Below are 23557 nucleotides of genomic sequence, written 5' to 3'. Positions count from 1 at the left end.
CTACTACTGCTATTCCAACAACCACTACAGAGGCTACAACAATGACTACAGAGGCTACAACCACAATTACAGCTCCCCCAACTACAACTACAGTTGCTGCAACAACAACAACAACAGAGTCTCCAACAACAACAACTACAGAGACTACAACCACAACTACAGCTGTCGCAACTACTACTACAGCTGCTCCAACAACCACTGCAGAGGCTACAACAACCACTACAGAGGCTACAACAACAACTACAGCTCCCCCAAATACAACAACAGCTGCCGCAACAACAACAACGTCTCCAACAACAACGACAGAGGCTACAACCACAACTACAGCTGCCGCAACTACTACTACAGCTGCTCCAACAACCACTGCAGAGGCTACAACAACGACTACAGAGGCTACAACAACAACTACAGCTCCCCCAACTACAACAACAGCTGCCGCAACAACTACAGAGTCTCCAACAACGACTACAGAGGCTACAACCACAACTACAGCTCCCCCAACTACAACTACATCTGCTGCAACAACAACAACAGAGTCTCCAACAACAACGACTACAGAGGCTACAACCACAACTACAGCTGTCGCAACTACTACTACAGCTGCTCCAACAACCACTGCAGAGGCTACAACAACGACTACAGAGGCTACAACAACAACTACAGCTCCCCCAACTACAACAACAGCTGCTGCAACAACCACAACGGAGTCTCCAACAACAACGACTACAGAGGCTACAACCACAACTACAGCTCCCCCAACTACAACTACAGTTGCTGCAACAACAACAACAACAGAGTCTCCAACAACAACAACTACAGAGACTACAACCACAACTACAGCTGTCGCAACTACTACTACAGCTGCTCCAACAACCACTGCAGAGGCTACAACAACCACTACAGAGGCTACAACAACAACTACAGCTCCCCCAACTACAACAACAGCTGCCGCAACAACAACAACGTCTCCAACAACAACGACAGAGGCTACAACCACAACTACAGCTGCCGCAACTACTACTACAGCTGCTCCAACAACCACTGCAGAGGCTACAACAACCACTACAGAGGCTACAACAACAACTACAGCTCCCCCAACTACAACAACAGCTGCCGCAACAACAACAACGTCTCCAACAACAACGACAGAGGCTACAACCACAACTACAGCTGTCGCAACTACTACTACAGCTGCTAAAACAACCACTGCAGAGGCTACAACAACGACTACAGAGGCTACAACAACAACAACATCTCCCCCAACTACAACTACAGTTGCTGCAACAACAACAACAGAGTCTCCAACAACAACGACTACAGGGGCTACAACCACAACTACAGCTGTCGCAACTACTACTACAGCTGCTCCAATAACCACAACGGAGTCTCCAACAACGACTACAGAGGCTACAACCACAACTACAGCTGCCCCAACTACAACTACAGCTGCTGCAACAACAACAACAGAGTCTCCAACAACAACGACTACAGAGGCTACAACCACAACTACAGCTGTCGCAACTACTACTACAGCTGCTCCAACAACCACTGCAGAGGCTACAACAACGACTACAGAGGCTACAACAACAACTACAGCTCCCCCAACTACAACTACAGTTGCTGCAACAACAACAACAGAGTCTCCAACAACAACGACTACAGAGGCTACAACCACAACTACATCTGTCGCAACTACTACTACAGCTGCTCCAACAAGCACTACAGAGGCTACAACAACCACTACAGAGGCTACAACCACAACTATAGCTGCCCCAACTACAACAACAGCTGCTGCAACAACTACAGAGTCTCCAACAACAACGACAGAGGCTACAACCACAACTACAGCTGTCGCAACTACTACTGCAACTGCTCCAACAACCACAACGGAGTCTCCAACAACAACTACAGAGGCTACAACCACAACTACAGCTACCCCAACTACAACTACAGCTGCTGCAACAACAACAACAGAGTCTCCAACAACAACGACTACAGAGGCTACAACCACAACTACAGCTGTCGCAACTACTACTACAGTTGCTGCAACAACAACAACAGAGTCTCCAACAACAACGACTACAGGGGCTACAACCACAACTACAGCTGCTGCAACAACAACAACAGAGTCTCCAACAACAACGACTACGGAGGCTACAACCACAACTACAGCTGTCGCAACTACTACTACAGCTGCTCCAACAACCACAACGGAGTCTCCAACAACGACTACAGAGGCTACAACCACAACTACAGCTGCCCCAACTACAACTACAGCTGCTGCAACAACAACAACAGAGTCTCCAACAACAACGACTACAGAGGCTACAACCACAACTACAGCTGTCGCAACTACTACTACAGCTGCTCCAACAACCACTGCAGAGGCTACAACAACGACTACAGAGGCTACAACAACAACTACAGCTCCCCCAACTACAACAACAGCTGCCGCAACAACTACAGAGTCTCCAACAACAACGACAGAGGCTACAACCACAACTACAGCTGCCGCAACTACTACTACAGCTGCTCCAACAACCACAACGGAGTCTCCAACAACGACTACAGAGGCTACAACAACAACTACAGCTCCCCCAACTACAACAACAGCTGCTGCAACAACTACAGAGTCTCCAACAACAACGACAGAGGCTACAACCACAACTACAGCTGCCGCAACTACTACTATAGCTGCTCCAACAACCACAACGGAGTCTCGAACAACGACTGCAGAGGCTACAACCACAACTACAGCTGCCCCAACTACAACTACAGCTGCTGCAACAACAACAACAGAGTCTCCAACAACAACGACTACAGAGGCTACAACCACAACTACTTCTGTCGCAACTACTACTACAGCTGCTCCAACAACCACTGCAGAGGGTACAACAACGACTACAGAGGCTACAACAACAACTACAGCTCCCCCAACTACAACTACAGTTGCTGCAACAACAACAACAGAGTCTCCAACAACAACGACTACAGAGGCTACAACCACAACTACATCTGTCGCAACTACTACTACAGCTGCTCCAACAAGCACTACAGAGGCTACAACAACCACTACAGAGGCTACAACCACAACTATAGCTGCCCCAACTACAACAACAGCTGCTGCAACAACTACAGAGTCTCCAACAACAACGACAGAGGCTACAACCACAACTACAGCTGCCGCAACTACTACTACAGCTGCTCCTACAACCATAACGGAGTCTTCAACAATGACTACAGAGGCTACAACAACAACTACAGCTCCCCCAACTACAACAACAGCTGCTGCAACAACTACAGAGTCTCCAACAACAACGACAGAGGCTACAACCACAACTACAGCTGCCGCAACTACTACTATAGCTGCTCCAACAACCACAACGGAGTCTCCAACAACGACTGCAGAGGCTACAACCACAACTACAGCTGCCCCAACTACAACTACAGCTGCTGCAACAACAACAACAGAGTCTCCAACAACAACGACTACAGAGGCTACAACCACAACTACATCTGTCGCAACTACTACTACAGCTGCTCCAACAACCACTGCAGAGGCTACAACAACGACTACAGAGGCTACAACAACAACTACAGCTCCCCCAACTACAACTACAGTTGCTGCAACAACAACAACAGAGTCTCCAACAACAACGACTACAGAGGCTACAACCACAACTACATCTGTCGCAACTACTACTACAGCTGCTCCAACAAGCACTACAGAGGCTACAACAACCACTACAGAGGCTACAACCACAACTATAGCTGCCCCAACTACAACAACAGCTGCTGCAACAACTACAGAGTCTCCAACAACAACGACAGAGGCTACAACCACAACTACAGCTGTCGCAACTACTACTGCAACTGCTCCAACAACCACAACGGAGTCTCCAACAACAACTACAGAGGCTACAACCACAACTACAGCTACCCCAACTACAACTACAGCTGCTGCAACAACAACAACAGAGTCTCCAACAACAACGACAACAGAGGCTACAACCACAACTACAGCTGTCGCAACTACTACTACAGTTGCTGCAACAACAACAACAGAGTCTCCAACAACAACGACTACAGGGGCTACAACCACAACTACAGCTGCTGCAACAACAACAACAGAGTCTCCAACAACAACGACTACGGAGGCTACAACCACAACTACAGCTGTCGCAACTACTACTACAGCTGCTCCAACAACCACAACGGAGTCTCCAACAACGACTACAGAGGCTACAACCACAACTACAGCTGCCCCAACTACAACTACAGCTGCTGCAACAACAACAACAGAGTCTCCAACAACAACGACTACAGAGGCTACAACCACAACTACAGCTGTCGCAACTACTACTACAGCTGCTCCAACAACCACTGCAGAGGCTACAACAACGACTACAGAGGCTACAACCACAACTACAGCTGTCGCAACTACTACTACAGCTGCTCCAACAACCACTGCAGAGGCTACAACAACGACTACAGAGGCTACAACAACAACTACAGCTCCCCCAACTACAACAACAGCTGCCGCAACAACTACAGAGTCTCCAACAACAACGACAGAGGCTACAACCACAACTACAGCTGCCGCAACTACTACTACAGCTGCTCCAACAACCACAACGGAGTCTCCAACAACGACTACAGAGGCTACAACAACAACTACAGCTCCCCCAACTACAACAACAGCTGCTGCAACAACTACAGAGTCTCCAACAACAACGACAGAGGCTACAACCACAACTACAGCTGCCGCAACTACTACTATAGCTGCTCCAACAACCACAACGGAGTCTCGAACAACGACTGCAGAGGCTACAACCACAACTACAGCTGCCCCAACTACAACTACAGCTGCTGCAACAACAACAACAGAGTCTCCAACAACAACGACTACAGAGGCTACAACCACAACTACTTCTGTCGCAACTACTACTACAGCTGCTCCAACAACCACTGCAGAGGGTACAACAACGACTACAGAGGCTACAACAACAACTACAGCTCCCCCAACTACAACTACAGTTGCTGCAACAACAACAACAGAGTCTCCAACAACAACGACTACAGAGGCTACAACCACAACTACATCTGTCGCAACTACTACTACAGCTGCTCCAACAAGCACTACAGAGGCTACAACAACCACTACAGAGGCTACAACCACAACTATAGCTGCCCCAACTACAACAACAGCTGCTGCAACAACTACAGAGTCTCCAACAACAACGACAGAGGCTACAACCACAACTACAGCTGCCGCAACTACTACTACAGCTGCTCCTACAACCATAACGGAGTCTTCAACAATGACTACAGAGGCTACAACAACAACTACAGCTCCCCCAACTACAACAACAGCTGCTGCAACAACTACAGAGTCTCCAACAACAACGACAGAGGCTACAACCACAACTACAGCTGTCGCAACCACTACTACTACTGCTCCAACAACCACAACGGAGTCTCCAACAACGACTACAGAGGCTACAACCACAACTACAGCTGCCCCAACTACAACTACAGCTGCTGCAACAACAACAACAGAGTCTCCAACAACAACGACTACAGAGGCTACAACCACAACTACAGCTGTCGCAACTACTACTACAGCTGCTCCAACAACCACTGCAGAGGCTACAACTACGACTACAGAGGCTACAACCACAACTACAGCTGTCGCAACTACTACTACAGCTGCTCCAACAACCACTGCAGAGGCTACAACAACGACTACAGAGGCTACAACAACAACTACATCTCCCCCAACTACAACTACAGTTGCTGCAACAACAACAACAGAGTCTCCAACAACAACGACTACAGGGGCTACAACCACAACCACAGCTGCTGCAACAACAACAACAGAGTCTCCAACAACAACGACTACAGAGGCTACAACCACAACTACAGCTGTCGCAACTACTACTACAGCTGCTCCAACAACCACAACGGAGTCTCCAACAACAACTACAGAGGCTACAACCACAACTACAGCTACCCCAACTACAACTACAGCTGCTGCAACAACAACAACAGAGTCTCCAACAACAACGACTACAGAGGCTACAACCACAACTACAGCTGTCGCAACTACTACTACAGTTGCTGCAACAACAACAACAGAGTCTCCAACAACAACGACTACAGGGGCTACAACCACAACTACAGCTGCTGCAACAACAACAACAGAGTCTCCAACAACAACGACTACAGAGGCTACAACCACAACTACAGCTGTCGCAACTACTACTACAGCTGCTCCAACAACAACAACGGAGTCTCCAACAACGACTACAGAGGCTACAACCACAACTACAGCTGTCCCAACTACAACTACAGCTGCTGCAACAACAACAACAGAGTCTCCAACAACAACGACTACAGAGGCTACAACCACAACTACAGCTGTCGCAACTACTACTACAGCTGCTCCAACAACCACTGCAGAGGCTACAACAACGACTACAGAGGCTACAACCACAACTACAGCTGTCGCAACTACTACTACAGCTGCTCCAACAACCACTGCAGAGGCTACAACAACGACTACAGAGGCTACAACAACAACTACAGCTCCCCCAACTACAACAACAGCTGCCGCAACAACTACAGAGTCTCCAACAACAACGACAGAGGCTACAACCACAACTACAGCTGCCGCAACTACTACTACAGCTGCTCCAACAACCACAACGGAGTCTCCAACAACGACTACAGAGGCTACAACAACAACTACAGCTCCCCCAACTACAACAACAGCTGCTGCAACAACTACAGAGTCTCCAACAACAACGACAGAGGCTACAACCACAACTACAGCTGCCGCAACTGCTACTATAGCTGCTCCAACAACCACAACGGAGTCTCGAACAACGACTGCAGAGGCTACAACCACAACTACAGCTGCCCCAACTACAACTACAGCTGCTGCAACAACAACAACAGAGTCTCCAACAACAACGACTACAGAGGCTACAACCACAACTACAGCTGTCGCAACTACTACTACAGCTGCTCCAACAACCACTGCAGAGGCTACAACAACGACTACAGAGGCTACAACAACAACTACAGCTCCCCCAACTACAACTACAGTTGCTGCAACAACAACAACAGAGTCTCCAACAACAACGACTACAGAGGCTACAACCACAACTACATCTGTCGCAACTACTACTACAGGTGCTCCAACAAGCACTACAGAGGCTACAACAACGACTACAGAGGCTACAACCACAACTATAGCTGCCCCAACTACAACAACAGCTGCTGCAACAACTACAGAGTCTCCAACAACAACGACAGAGGCTACAACCACAACTACAGCTGTCGCAACTACTACTGCAACTGCTCCAACAACCACAACGGAGTCTCCAACAACAACTACAGAGGCTACAACCACAACTACAGCTACCCCAACTACAACTACAGCTGCTGCAACAACAACAACAGAGTCTCCAACAACAACGACTACAGAGGCTACAACCACAACTACAGCTGTCGCAACCACTACTACAGCTGCTCCAACAACCACAACGGAGTCTCCAACAACGACTACAGAGGCTACAACCACAACTACAGCTGCCCCAACTACAACTACAGCTGCTGCAACAACAACAACAGAGTCTCCAACAACAACGACTACAGAGGCTACAACCACAACTACAGCTGTCGCAACTACTACTACAGCTGCTCCAACAACCACTGCAGAGGCTACAACAACGACTACACAGGCTACAACCACAACTACAGCTGTCGCAACTACTACTACAGCTGCTCCAACAACCACTGCAGAGGCTACAACAACGACTACAGAGGCTACAACAACAACTACATCTCCCCCAACTACAACTACAGTTGCTGCAACAACAACAACAGAGTCTCCAACAACAACGACTACAGGGGCTACAACCACAACCACAGCTGCTGCAACAACAACAACAGAGTCTCCAACAACAACGACTACAGAGGCTACAACCACAACTACAGCTGTCGCAACTACTACTACAGCTGCTCCAACAACCACAACGGAGTCTCCAACAACAACTACAGAGGCTACAACCACAACTACAGCTACCCCAACTACAACTACAGCTGCTGCAACAACAACAACAGAGTCTCCAACAACAACGACTACAGAGGCTACAACCACAACTACAGCTGTCGCAACTACTACTACAGTTGCTGCAACAACAACAACAGAGTCTCCAACAACAACGACTACAGGGGCTACAACCACAACTACAGCTGCTGCAACAACAACAACAGAGTCTCCAACAACAACGACTACAGAGGCTACAACCACAACTACAGCTGTCGCAACCACTACTACAGCTGCTCCAACAACCACAACGGAGTCTCCAACAACGACTACAGAGGCTACAACCACAACTACAGCTGCCCCAACTACAACTACAGCTGCTGCAACAACAACAACAGAGTCTCCAACAACAACGACTACAGAGGCTACAACCACAACTACAGCTGTCGCAACTACTACTACAGCTGCTCCAACAACCACTGCAGAGGCTACAACAACGACTACACAGGCTACAACCACAACTACAGCTGTCGCAACTACTACTACAGCTGCTCCAACAACCACTGCAGAGGCTACAACAACGACTACAGAGGCTACAACAACAACTACATCTCCCCCAACTACAACTACAGTTGCTGCAACAACAACAACAGAGTCTCCAACAACAACGACTACAGGGGCTACAACCACAACCACAGCTGCTGCAACAACAACAACAGAGTCTCCAACAACAACGACTACAGAGGCTACAACCACAACTACAGCTGTCGCAACTACTACTACAGCTGCTCCAACAACCACAACGGAGTCTCCAACAACAACTACAGAGGCTACAACCACAACTACAGCTACCCCAACTACAACTACAGCTGCTGCAACAACAACAACAGAGTCTCCAACAACAACGACTACAGAGGCTACAACCACAACTACAGCTGTCGCAACTACTACTACAGTTGCTGCAACAACAACAACAGAGTCTCCAACAACAACGACTACAGGGGCTACAACCACAACTACAGCTGCTGCAACAACAACAACAGAGTCTCCAACAACAACGACTACAGAGGCTACAACCACAACTACAGCTGTCACAACTACTACTACAGCTGCTCCAACAACCACAACGGAGTCTCCAACAACGACTACAGAGGCTACAACCACAACTACAGCTGCCCCAACTACAACTACAGCTGCTGCAACAACAACAACAGAGTCTCCAACAACAACGACTACAGAGGCTACAACCACAACTACAGCTGTCGCAACTACTACTACAGCTGCTCCAACAACCACTGCAGAGGCTACAACAACGACTACAGAGGCTACAACCACAACTACAGCTGTCGCAACTACTACTACAGCTGCTCCAACAACCACTGCAGAGGCTACAACAACGACTACAGAGGCTACAACAACAACTACAGCTCCCCCAACTACAACAACAGCTGCCGCAACAACTACAGAGTCTCCAACAACAACGACAGAGGCTACAACCACAACTACAGCTGCCGCAACTACTACTACAGCTGCTCCAACAACCACAACGGAGTCTCCAACAACGACTACAGAGGCTACAACAACAACTACAGCTCCCCCAACTACAACAACAGCTGCTGCAACAACTACAGAGTCTCCAACAACAACGACAGAGGCTACAACCACAACTACAGCTGTCGCAACTACTACTGCAACTGCTCCAACAACCACAACGGAGTCTCCAACAACAACTACAGAGGCTACAACCACAACTACAGCTACCCCAACTACAACTACAGCTGCTGCAACAACAACAACAGAGTCTCCAACAACAACGACTACAGAGGCTACAACCACAACGACAGCTGTCGCAACCACTACTACAGCTGCTCCAACAACCACAACGGAGTCTCCAACAACGACTACAGAGGCTACAACCACAACTACAGCTGCCCCAACTACAACTACAGCTGCTGCAACAACAACAACAGAGTCTCCAACAACAACGACTACAGAGGCTACAACCACAACTACAGCTGTCGCAACTACTACTACAGCTGCTCCAACAACCACTGCAGAGGCTACAACAACGACTACAGAGGCTACAACAACAACTACATCTCCCCCAACTACAACTACAGTTGCTGCAACAACAACAACAGAGTCTCCAACAACAACGACTACAGGGGCTACAACCACAACCACAGCTGCTGCAACAACCACAACGGAGTCTCCAACAACGACTACAGAGGCTATAACCACAACTACAGCTGCCCCAACTACAACTACAGCTGCTGCAACAACAACAACAGAGTCTCCAACAACAACGACTACAGAGGCTACAACCACAACTACAGCTGTCGCAACTACTACTACAGCTGCTCCAACAACCACTGCAGAGGCTACAACAACGACTACAGAGGCTACAACAACAACTACAGCTCCCACAACTACAACAACAGCTGCCGCAACAACTACAGAGTCTCCAACAACAACGACAGAGGCTACAACCACAACTACAGCTGCCGCAACTACTACTACAGCTGCTCCAACAACCACAACGGAGTCTCCAACAACGACTACAGAGGCTACAACAACAACTACAGCTCCCCCAACTACAACAACAGCTGCCGCAACAACTACAGAGTCTCCAACAACAACGACAGAGGCTACAACCACAACTACAGCTGCCGCAACTACTACTACAGCTGCTCCAACAACCATAACGGAGTCTTCAACAATGACTACAGAGGCTACAACAACAACTACAGCTCCCCCAACTACAACAACAGCTGCTGCAACAAATACAGAGTCTCCAACAACAACGACAGAGGCTACAACCACAACTACAGCTGCCGCAACTACTACTATAGCTGCTCCAACAACCACAACGGAGTCTCCAACAACGACTGCAGAGGCTACAACCACAACTACAGCTGCCCCAACTACAACTACAGCTGCTGCAACAACAACAACAGAGTCTCCAACAACAACGACTACAGAGGCTACAACTTCAACTACAGCTGTCGCAACTACTACTACAGCTGCTCCAACAACCACTGCAGAGGCTACAACAACGACTACAGAGGCTACAACAACAACTACAGCTCCCCCAACTACAACAACAGCTGCCGCAACAACTACAGAGTCTCCAACAACAACGACAGAGGCAACTACCACAACTACAGCTGCCGCAACTACTACTACAGCTGCTCCAACAACCACAACGGAGTCTCCAACAACGACTACAAAGGCTACAACAACAACTACAGCTCCCCCAACTACAACAACAGCTGCTGCAACAACTACAGAGTCTCCAACAACAACGACTACAGAGGCTACAACCACAACTACAGCTGTCGCAACTACTAATACAGCTGCTCCAACAACCACTGCAGAGGCTACAACAACGACTACAGAGGCTACAACAACAACTACAGCTCCCCCAACTACAACTACAGTTGCTGCAACAACAACAACAGAGTCTCCAACAACAACGACTACAGAGGCTACAACCACAACTACATCTGTCGCAACTACTACTACAGCTGCTCCAACAAGCACTACAGAGGCTACAACAACCACTACAGAGGCTACAACCACAACTATAGCTGCCCCAACTACAACAACAGCTGCTGCAACAACTACAGAGTCTCCAACAACAACGACAGAGGCTACAACCACAACTACAGCTGTCGCAACAACTACTGCAACTGCTCCAACAACCACAACGGAGTCTCCAACAACGACTACAGAGGCTACAACCACAACTACAGCTACCCCAACTACAACTACAGCTGCTGCAACAACAACAACAGAGTCTCCAACAACAACGACTACAGAGGCTACAACCACAACTACAGCTGTCGCAACTACTACTACAGCTGCTCCAACAATCACTGCAGAGGCTACAACAACCACTACAGAGGCTACAACAACAACTACATCTCCCCCAACTACAACTACAGTTGCTGCAACAACAACAACAGAGTCTCCAACAACAACGACTACAGGGGCTACAACCACAACCACAGCTGCTGCAACAACCACAACGGAGTCTCCAACAACGACTACAGAGGCTATAACCACAACTACAGCTGCCCCAACTACAACTACAGCTGCTGCAACAACAACAACAGAGTCTCCAACAACAACGACTACAGAGGCTACAACCACAACTACAGCTGTCGCAACTACTACTACAGCTGCTCCAACAACCACTGCAGAGGCTACAACAACGACTACAGAGGCTACAACAACAACTACAGCTCCCACAACTACAACAACAGCTGCCGCAACAACTACAGAGTCTCCAACAACAACGACAGAGGCTACAACCACAACTACAGCTGCCGCAACTACTACTACAGCTGCTCCAACAACCACAACGGAGTCTCCAACAACGACTACAGAGGCTACAACAACAACTACAGCTCCCCCAACTACAACTACAGTTGCTGCAACAACAACAACAGAGTCTCCAACAACAACGACTACAGGGGCTACAACCACAACTACAGCTGTCGCAACTACTACTACAGCTGCTCCAATAACCACAACGGAGTCTCCAACAACGACTACAGAGGCTACAACCACAACTACAGCTGCCCCAACTACAACTACAGCTGCTGCAACAACAACAACAGAGTCTCCAACAACAACGACTACAGAGGCTACAACCACAACTACAGCTGTCGCAACTACTACTACAGCTGCTCCAACAACCACTGCAGAGGCTACAACAACGACTACAGAGGCTACAACAACAACTACAGCTCCCCCAACTACAACAACAGCTGCCGCAACAACTACAGAGTCTCCAACAACAACGACAGAGGCTACAACCACAACTACAGCTGCCGCAACTACTACTACAGCTGCTCCAACAACCACAACGGAGTCTCCAACAACGACTACAGAGGCTACAACAACAACTACAGCTCCCCCAACTACAACAACAGCTGCTGCAACAACTACAGAGTCTCCAACAACAACGACAGAGGCTACAACCACAACTACAGTTGTCGCAACTACTACTGCAGCTGCTCCAACAACCACAACGGAGTCTCCAACAACGACTACAGAGGCTACAACCACAACTACAGCTGCCCCAACTACAACTACAGCTGCTGCAACAACAACAACAGAGTCTCCAACAACAACGACTACAGAGGCTACAACCACAACTACAGCTGTCGCAACTACTACTACAGCTGCTCCAACAACCACTGCAGAGGCTACAACAACGACTACAGAGGCTACAACAACAACTACAGCTCCCACAACTACAACAACAGCTGCCCCAACAACTACAGAGTCTCCAACAACAACGACAGAGGCTACAACCACAACTACAGCTGTCGCAACTACTACTACAGCTGCTCCAACAACCACAACGGAGTCTCCAACAACGACTACAGAGGCTACAACCACAACTATAGCTGCCCCAACTACAACTACAGTTGCTGCAACAACAACAGAGTCTCCAACAACAACAACAACAACAACAGAGGCTACAACCACAACTACAGCTGTCGCAACTATTGCAGCTGCTCCAACAACCACTACAGAGTCTCCAACAACCAGTACAGAGGCTACAACAACAACTACAACTGCCCCAACTACATCTACAGTTGCTGCAACAACAACAACAGAGTCTCCAACAACAACGACTATAGAGGCTACAACCACAACCACAGCTGTCGAAACTACTACTACAGCTGCTCCAACAACCACTACAGACGCTACAACAACGACTATAGAGGCTACAACCACAACAACAGCTGCCCCGACTACAACTACAGCTGCTGCAACAACTACAGAGTCTCCAAAAACGACAGAGGCTACAACCACAACTACAGCTGTCTCAACTACTACTACAGCTGCTCCAACAACCAATACAGAGTCTCCATCAACAACGACAGAAGATACAACCACATCTACAGTTGTCGTAACCACTACTACAGCTGGTCAAACAACCACTACAGAGGCTCCAACAACCACTACAGAGGCTACAACAATGACTACAGAGTCTCCAACAACAATGACAGATGCTACAACCACAAACACAGCTGTCGCAACCACTACTACAGTTGCTCCAACAACCACTACAGAGGCTACAACAACAACTACAGAGGCTACAACCACAACTACAGCTGCCCCAACTACAACTACAGCTGCTGAAACAACTACAGAGTCTCCAACAACAACGACAGAGGCTACAACCACAACTACAGCTGTCACAACCACTACTACAGCTGCTCCAACAACCACTACAGAGTCTCCATTAACAACGACAGAAGATACAACCACATCTACAGCTGTCGTAACCACTACTACAGTTTCTCTAACAACCACTACAGAGTCTCCAACAACGACTACAGAGGCTACAACCACAACTACAGCTGTCGCAACCACTACTACAGTTGCTCCAACAACAAAAACAGAGTCTCCAACAACGACAGAGGCTACAACCACAACTACAGCTGCCCCAACTACAACTACAGCTGCTTCAACAACTACAGAGTCTCCAACAACAACGACAGAGGCTACAACCACAACTACAGCTGTCGCAACCAATACTACAGCTGCTCCAACAACCACTACAGCTGCTACAACAACAATGACAGAGTCTCCAATAACAACGACAGAGGCTACAACCACAACCACAGCTATGGCAACCACTACTACAGTTGCTCCAACAACCACTACAGAGTCTCCAACAACGACTAAAGAGGCTACAACCACAAATACAGCTGCGCCAACAACAACTGCAGCTGCTGCAACAACTACAGAGTCACCAACAACAACGACAGAGGCTTCAACCACAACCACAGCTATGGCAACCACTACTACAGTTGCTCCAACAACCACTACAGAGTCTCCAACAACGACTAAAGAGGCTACAACCACAAATACAGCTGCGCCAACAACAACTACAGCTGCTGCAACAACTACAGAGTCACCAACAACAACGACAGAGGCTTCAACCACAACTACAGCTGTCGCAACTACTACTACAGCTGCTCCAACAACCACTACAGCTGCTACAACAACAACTACAGATTCTCCAACAACAACGACAGAGGCTACAACCACAACCGTCGAAAAAACCACTACAGAGTTTCAAACAACGACTACAGAGGCTACAACCACAACTACAGCTGCCCCAACTACAACTACAGCTGCTGCAACAACAACTACAGAGTCTTCAACAACAACGACAGAGGCTACAACGACAAGAACAACTGAACCTACCACAACTACAGTTGCACCAACGACTACAGAGTCTCCAACCACAACTACATCGGCTCCAACAACAACAACAACAGAGACCCCAAGCACAACTTCAGCTGCTCCAACAACAACTACAGAGTCTCCAACAACAACGACAGAGGCTACAAGCACAACGACAGAGGCTACAACCACAACTACAGCTGCCCCAACTACAACTGCTGCCACTCCAACAACAACTACAGCTGCCACAACCACAACAACTGAGACACAAACCACAACTACAGCTGCACCAACGACTACAGTGTCTCCAACCACAACTACAGAGGCATCTACAACAAATACAGCTGCTATAACCACAACTACAGCTCCTTCCACAATAACTACAGAGGCCCTTACCAGCAGAACAACAGCTACATCCCCTGAACCTACAACCCCTGCATCTACAACCCCTGAAACTACAACCCCTTCATCTACAACTCCTGCAACTACAACCCCTGCAACTACAATCATTGCAACTACAACCCCTGCAAGTACAACCACAGCAACAGCAATCACTGCAACTACAATCTCTGCAACTACAGCTATTCCACTCAATACGGTGCCTGTGGTATTCAGGTCCTTAGGGGAGATCTTCACCTCTGACTTATCAAACATATCAACCCAGGCCTTTCAAAACCGAGCATTACTCATTAAAACTCAGGTAAGTCTCCTAAAAGGATGAGATAAGGACTAAGTCAGTGTCTTAACATGAAGAATAGAAAGTAGTAAAAATGTCAGCTAATCAACAGCAGGTTTTGGCTAAACTTAATCTGTTTGTTTCTTTTGCTTTTCAGCTTGAACCTTTTTATCAATCAGCTTTCGTCTCTTTTTATAGTTTAACTGTGACACAATTCAGGTAATTTATTTGCATTATTACTTTCAAATGTATTTGAATCTATCTTGTGTTTGTTTGGTTTTAACCTGTCCTCTCATTTGTTTCCAGTTCTGGATCCATCATTAATCATATGGATTTAGCATTCCTCTCCTCCTCTGTACCTAATAATACAGAGATTGGAACCATTTTGATAAAAGCTGCACAAAACATCACAGCGTTCAACATCGACTCCACCTCAATGACTGTGAACAACACAGGTAAGCATGTCATTTTTTCTATTCTATTATTCTATTTCTGAAGCTACTACATAGTGCAGGATATTATAATCCCATACTTGAACCTTGTGATGTCTCCAAATACCCACCTGATCAGACTGAGCATTCAGGGTCATACAGTGTATATAGAAATTCAACACACCCCTGTTAAAATGGCAGGTTTTTGTGATGTAAAAAAATAGACAACGAGAAAACATGTCAGAACGTTTTCCACTTTTAATGTAACCTATAATGTCAACAATTCAATTGAAAAACAGGCTGAAATCTTTGAGGGTACAAAATTATTTCCAAAGCATTAGATATACCATGGAACACAGTGAAGACAGTCATCAAGTGGAGAAAACATGGCACAACAGAGACATTACCAAGAACGGGACGTCCCTGGTTAGGGAGGCTTCCAAGAGGCCTACAGCAACATTAAAGGAACTGCAGGAATTTCTGGCAAGTACTGGCTGTGTGCTACATGTGACAACAATCTCCAGTATTCTTCATATGATTGGGCTATGGGTGGCAAGATGGCCTGTTCTTACAAAGAAAAACATCAAAGCCGGCTGAAGTTTGCAAAAACAAACATCAAGTCCCCCAAATACATGTGGGAAAATGTGTTATGGTCTGATGAAACCAAGATTGAAATTTCTGGCCATAATTCCAAAAGGTTTGTTTGGCGCAAAAACAACACTGCACATCAAGAACACTATACCCACAGTGAAGCATGGTGGTGGCAGCATCATGCTTTGGGCTGTTTTTCTTCAACTGGAACCGGGGCCTTATCAGGTTGGAGGGAATTATGAACAGTTCCAAATACCAGGCAATTTTGGCACAAAACCTTCAGGCGTCCGTTTGAAAGCTGAATTTAGAAGTTCACCTTTCAGCACGACCATGACCCAAAGCACACATCCAAATTCACAAAAGCATGGCTTCACCGAAGTAGAATAACGTTTTGGAATGGCCCAGCCAGAGCCCAGACCTGAATCCAACTGAACATCTGTGGGGTGATCTGAAGAGGGCTGTGCACAGGAGATGTCCTCGCAATCTGACAGATTTGGAGCGCTTTTGCAAAGAAGAGTGGGCAAATATTGCCACATCAAGATGTGCCATGCTAATAACTACCCAAAAAGACTGAGTGCTGTAATAAAATCAAAAGGTGCTTCAACAAAATATTAGTTTAAGAGTGTGCAACCAGTTATTGTGAGGTTTTTTTTTCCTCATAGATTTCAGTTTGTTTTTCAATTGAAATGTTCAAGTTATAGGTCACATTAAAGGTGGAAAAAGTTACAATGAGATCTTTAAATATAAATGCCTGCTTGGGGGCTTTACTCTCAATTGTCCTGGAAAGAACACAACAAATTAACCGATACAGATTCAGTGCTTCCAGTACTAATGTTATTAATCAAGTGGTTAGTGTTAAGTGTTATGATGGCAATACCTCAAACTCACCATTGTATGATTACGTTTTTTATATACAAGCAACTTAAATCTTACAATTATAAGGAATGTCTTTCAATGTCAAACAACTGAAGTTGTACATTTCTGTATATCTGCACCCAGCCTGTAACTTTTTAGACTACAATTGTGCAATCTGTATGCAACATATAATGACATGAGATATTTCCTTCTGATCTCAGATATTTTTGCAGCAACTACGTTACCTCCATCATCTGCTGTAGTCACCCCTGTGGCAGATACTACCACTTCAACAACTGGACAACCTCATACTGTTCTCGTCACGGCTGCTACGACTGGACCCAGAAACACCACCACTACATTGTTGTCTCCCTCAACAGTATCAAATATAGCATCAACCCTGGCCACACTAACTACCAGAACATCTCCAACCACCACTACAACCAACCCACAAACAACCTCTCTTACAATATCTACAGCTGTGTCCAACATCACAACAGCTTCTGTCAACACAACCAAAGCCGCCAATACAACAACAACTACAGCTTCTGTCAACACAACCAAAGCTGCCAACACAACAACAACTACAGCTTCTGTCAACACAACCAAAGCTGCCAATACAACAACAACGACTACAGCTTCTGTCAACACAACCAAAGCTGCCAATACAACAACAACGACCACAGCTTCTGTCAACACAACCAAAGCTGCCAATACAACAACAATGATCACAGCTTCTCCCTCAACAAGCTTGGGTGCTTCAACAGTCTTTCAAGGTAAAAAAAAACAATTATTCTATAGTATTGTGATAAAAACAAAATGTTATTCTGTAATTGCTTACAACATTAATTAAAACCAATATCTTACAGGTTTTTTATATATATATTTTCATGGACTGTTGTAGACTGGCAGGGGACTTAAAAATATCTTGGTTTTTCAGGAAGAAAAACAACAATTTACATGCTCACGCTCCATAATGCTTTTGCAGACACTTTAATTTGTTTTTCTTGATCCCATGATTTCCAGACTTTAGACAGCAATTTAGTATAAAATGTTGCATTACATTGCATTACACAAAATACCATTGTTGCACAATTTTGTTTTAAATAGAATAGTGACTTGAATATTAGAATTTTAATAAATAACATTGACAAGAATTGCATTTGCAATTCTGTATACTGTCATCAAGCTTGTTAAAGACTTGTGTCTCCATCTCCAAGTCAACATCAACATATAGTATTTTAAATAATAACAGAGATTCATGTTTCCTTCTTATTTCAGGTACTCCTACAGCAACTATTTTTCAACCTTTAACTGTGGCTGGTACCACCACTAGAACAACTGGACAACCTGTCACTGTTCCTACGACTGGACCCAGAAACACAACCACTACATTTGGGTCTCCCTCAACAGCATCAAATGCAGCATCAACACTGGCCACACTAACTACCAGAACAACTCCAACCACCACTACAACCAGCGCACCAACAACTACTAAAACCACAACTGCAACTACTACAACAACTACATCAACTACAGCAACTACTAGGACAACCACCACAACTGCGCCTATTCAACCTGCTCCAGTGGTGGTTTTCATCATACAACAACTTTATGTCCCACAATTAAGTAACCCTGCGAGTACAGAGTTCCAAACCCTTGCATTAACTGTTATTGCAGCGGTAAGTCTTACAAATGTGTATTTCTTTCTTTGTAAAAAAGTGCACTTAATTATTTAAGTGCACTTGACTGTTTCTTTCCTGCACAACAGTTAGCTGCTATTACTGTAAATCTTGAGGTATATAGAAAATGTGTTTGTGTCACTGTGTTTTTTTTAAATCACTAACATAATGGCCTGTTTCTATCAACTTTTACAGTTTGATGTGATCTACAAAACAAAATACGGAAGCTTCTTCATTAGGACGATAGTTCTCGCATTCACGTAATATTCTATCTCGTTCTTTTCTAATCAGTTCCTAATTCATTTGGTGTGGTGCTGGTTGTGACTTTTCCTATCTTTTTCCAGACCTATTACCCGTTCCCGGAGTGCAGACACGCAGGCTGAGGTGAAGCTGGTGTTTAACCAGACCGCCGCACAACCGGTACCTCAACTTGCTGAAATTGGGGACACGCTAAAGGCAGCTCTGAACAGTTCCAACAGTACCATCGGCAACCTCACAGTGGTGTCAGACTCCATCAAAGTTACAGGTGAGCTAACTCATGTGGAGGCACGCGCGAACACACGGTCAATTAGGACGCAACCCTTTACTTTATTGGGCTGAGTCAAAGTCACAGTATTTTCGGTAGCCTTAAAAAACTAGTTTCACGCCAATGTATGGACACAAATCACTACAGTGTTAAATTATAGATATAGCGTTTAAATGTGTTTAATTTCAAGTTTGCACTCCAATATTACACTTTATTTTAAAAAACGAAACTGATTTCTGTTTTATTGGGCTGTCCGCTGAGGGGGGTTATTCACGTGGGTCAGTATCCCCCATGTATTTTATTTGAAAGTCAGACAAGGAGTCCCCAACCGTAGTGTGATATTGGACTAGGTCATATGAGGAAGAGGCAGAGGACCAGTCTGAGATAACTCCTTCGTTTTACATGATTGCTGTGTATATTATAGTTTCCTGAGCAAGGTAGCTAGCCTTAATTGTTCACAGGTTGTTGCGATAACTCACAATATGTTCTCCATCAAATAACCTGTGAAATTGGGACATTTCAAAAAAGGAAGGAAATTAAAAAAAACTCTAAACTTTGTCATCTGTCAGCTTGAAAGTTAACTTCAGCACATGTTCACTATGAACAGTTCAGCAGCAGCCAAATGTAATCTCCCAAAAAGTACAGATTTACGATGTTTTAGGAAATGTTAAAGAAAGTTTACCAGCAGGCAGAAGCACTTGATGTGATATTCATAAAAATTAAATAACCTACTTTTCTACAATAAAACACATATACATATATTAATGCAGAACCCTTTTCTGATCTTCTGTGTTCAAAGTACTCACCTCAAATACAACAGCTACTCCTGTCATTACTTCCGCCATCACATCTACAACCCCTGCAACTACAACCACTAAAACTACAACCACTACAGCTGTTCCACTCAGTATGGTGCCTGTGGTATTCAGGTCCTTAGGGGAGACCTTCACCTCTGACCTATCAAACTCATCAACTCAGGCCTTTCAAAACCGAGCATTACTCATTAAAACTCAGGTATGTCTCCTAAAAGGATGAGATGAGGACAAAGTCAGTGTCTTAACAAATAGTCAAATAGTCAACAGCAGGTTTTGCCTAAACTTCATCTATTTGTTTCTTTTGCTTCCAGCTTGAACCTTTTTATCGATTGGCTTTCATCTCTTTTAATAGTTTGACTGTGACAAAATTCAGGTAGTTAATTGGCATTATTATTTTCACATTTATTTGAATCTATCTTGTATTCTGTCTGGCTTTAACATGTGTCTCTCATTTGTTTTCAGCTCTGGATCCATCATAAATACTATGAATTTAGCATTCCTCTCCTCCTCGGTCCCTAATAACACAGCGATTGGCAACGTTTTGATAAATGCAGCTCGAAACATCACAGCTTTCAACATCGACCCCACCTCAGTGACAGTCAATGGCACAGGTGAACACATAATTATCTATTTGTATTTTATTATTCTATGCTATTAGCATTTTATTATTTGTGGAATAAATATGTTTTATGACATTGTGTATTCCACTACTTTCATCTATGCAGCTAACTCAGGTGTGGGCAGCAAGGCAAGTCTCTTCACAGCGTCCTGTCTGGTGGTTCTGTCAATGCTCCTATCAAGACAACAGTGATCTCAGAGGCAGTCTCCTGAAAAAGCTCTCTCACTCACCGGAAAGTAGCAGAATGAAAGAGTGTTGGTGGTCAAAAGTGTACGTGGGGGAAGAATTTCCCACCCATTCCCACCCTAATTCCATGAAAGAATACAATAAAGAACACAGATGAATGTGTTATAAGCTGGAATTAGATGCATATGAGAGTTGAACACAATTAGATACTATTTTATAATTACAACCTAATAGTATATGTTGAATATACTACATCAGAAGTAAATATTACTTCCGTGCAATGAACAAAACAATTTTTTTAGTTAATATATAATTGAGATTATTGGTTTTTCACATGGCTGCTTTAATAAAACATACATTATTTGAGAGCAATATAGAGAAATATATATGATTCATGTTTTTACTTCATGAGTTTGTTATTTTATTTGTGTGTGTGTGTGTGATGAGATGTCTCAGATGTGTCTCAGGCCTCTAAACATTTTATCCGAATAGATCATTGTATGTAAGCCACGGTCAATATTATCTTAGTAATAATGTTTGAGTAGGCCGCTCTTAGTAACAATGTTTGAGTAAGCCACTGTTAGTAATAATGTATGAGTAGGAACCGGTTAATATTATCTTAATAATAATGTATATGTAGGTCACTGTTAATATTTTCTTAGTAATAATGTACATGTAGGCCACTGTAAATATTATGAAAGTGATACTCTATATGTAGGCCACTGTTAACATTATCATTGTAATAATGTATTACCTCTGTATTATTTATATTGCATCATTACATGTATTGTATTCTGTGAGCTCAAATGTAGCATCTTCTATTAAAGAATGAAGAGGTGTATGAAGACATTTTCCAAGTTAACAAAACTTCTTCCCACATCACTAAGCAGGATTTTTACATTTCATGTGTTGAAAGCAAAAGGGTGGGATGACTGCAGAAATGAAGGCTGTCTGAATTAGTCTTGTTGTTTACTGTTTCTACAGGGAATTTGACATGTAATTCTTGGTGGCTCTGATTCTGGATTAGTGTGGAGGAGCTCAGGTAGGGTGGTGTCTCACTATGGCCCCATCACATTCTGCCTAAGAACAGCTTTTAGCCAAGGTATAATGGCAATATACCACACCCCCTCGTTTCTTTTAGTTAATTCACCCTTAGGCAGGGTGGAAAACGAGCTGTGCCAGGCATTCATATTCATATGCTATATGATAGAAAGTGACAGATGAGAATCACAGAGAAAGACAACAGGGAAGAACCAAGATGATCACAGACAGACAAGAATCACAGAGACAGACAACAGGGAAGAACCTAGATGATCACAGACAGACAAGAATCACAGAGACAGAGAGACAACAGGGAAGAATCAAGATCAGAGGTGGCACCACAAGTCTAAAGGTTCGTAGACACTTATCCAGATGGACAAGGCATGCAGACATCCCAAGTCTCCCGGAAGTTCCGGGAGTCTCCCGCATATTGATAGCGGCTCCCTGATGCCCGCAAATTAGTTAAAATATACCGGAATTTAGAACGAGTGATCAAGGGCGCGCATGCTAGACAGAGACTGTGCTTCAAACCGTGTAGCGCGCGCACGGCAGAGAGGGATAGGGAGCGAGAGACCTTGCGTGTGGTGTGTGCTAGTCTGCGTGTGTGCCTCATGAAGCGCATGTAATGCAGAGAGCATCCTAATTGGCCTGTTTCGGTAAATCAACCAGTCAATTGTCAGTGTGGGCGGGCTTTTATCTCCTCTCGAGTCCCGAACTGAATACTCCAGTTCAGTATAGAAACAAGAGCGCCATAAAAACGCAAATACAAGACACATTTTACGCTAGACTTGCACGCTGTACAGTTTGCAACAGCGACTTCACCATTGCCCATGGTGGGTTAAATGATTGTAAAAGTAATATCAG

The 23557-nt window shown here is 45.3% G+C and overlaps 4 protein-coding genes and 1 long non-coding RNA gene across 5 annotated transcripts; all 5 read left to right on the top strand.

The window, feature by feature from the left end:
- Positions 1-1769: 1769 nt before the first annotated feature.
- On the top strand, positions 1770-2336 carry LOC117593881 (integumentary mucin C.1-like; the record flags this gene model as incomplete). The annotated part of the gene is made up of 1 exon (XM_034290402.1): positions 1770-2336. A coding segment is annotated over one exon (567 nt), but the record flags the coding sequence as incomplete, so codon positions are not given.
- Positions 2337-6497: 4161 nt separating this feature from the next.
- LOC117593975 (pre-mRNA polyadenylation factor fip-1-like) lies at positions 6498-9524 on the top strand (the record flags this gene model as incomplete). The annotated part of the gene is made up of 2 exons (XM_034290793.1): positions 6498-6560; positions 9477-9524. Coding segments are annotated over 2 exons (111 nt in total), but the record flags the coding sequence as incomplete, so codon positions are not given.
- Positions 9525-9683: 159 nt separating this feature from the next.
- Positions 9684-10229, top strand: LOC117593882 (integumentary mucin C.1-like; the record flags this gene model as incomplete). Its single annotated transcript, XM_034290403.1, has 1 exon — positions 9684-10229. A coding segment is annotated over one exon (546 nt), but the record flags the coding sequence as incomplete, so codon positions are not given.
- Positions 10230-18463: 8234 nt separating this feature from the next.
- Positions 18464-21658, top strand: LOC117593974 (integumentary mucin C.1-like). The gene is made up of 8 exons (XM_034290790.1): positions 18464-18600; positions 19106-19506; positions 19702-19766; positions 19851-20032; positions 20832-21046; positions 21159-21220; positions 21310-21458; positions 21573-21658. Exons 1-8 carry the CDS (start codon positions 18549-18551, stop codon positions 21656-21658), a joined length of 1212 nt encoding a protein of 403 aa, XP_034146681.1. The 5' UTR covers positions 18464-18548.
- On the top strand, positions 21180-21665 carry LOC117593947. Its single transcript, XR_004575418.1, has 3 exons — positions 21180-21220; positions 21310-21458; positions 21573-21665. It is a non-coding gene; the product is annotated as an uncharacterized LOC117593947 (long non-coding RNA).
- Positions 21666-23557: the final 1892 nt, after the last annotated feature.

This window comes from Esox lucius, chromosome 24, assembly GCF_011004845.1.
Source record: "Esox lucius isolate fEsoLuc1 chromosome 24, fEsoLuc1.pri, whole genome shotgun sequence".
Taxonomy (NCBI): Eukaryota; Metazoa; Chordata; class Actinopteri; order Esociformes; family Esocidae; genus Esox; species Esox lucius.
This window is presented reverse-complemented; position numbering and strand designations above follow the sequence as displayed.

Bases quoted from the DNA above. Each gene is read 5' to 3' on its own strand.
- LOC117593974 (XM_034290790.1), top strand. From the start codon at position 18,549: ATGATCACAGCTTCTCCCTCAACAAGCTTGGGTGCTTCAACAGTCTTT. The intron at 18,601-19,105 runs GTAAAAAAAAAC...TTCTTATTTCAG, and splicing joins TGCTTCAACAGTCTTTCAAG to GTACTCCTACAGCAACTATT. The intron at 21,221-21,309 runs GTAGTTAATTGG...ATTTGTTTTCAG, and splicing joins TTGACTGTGACAAAATTCAG to CTCTGGATCCATCATAAATA.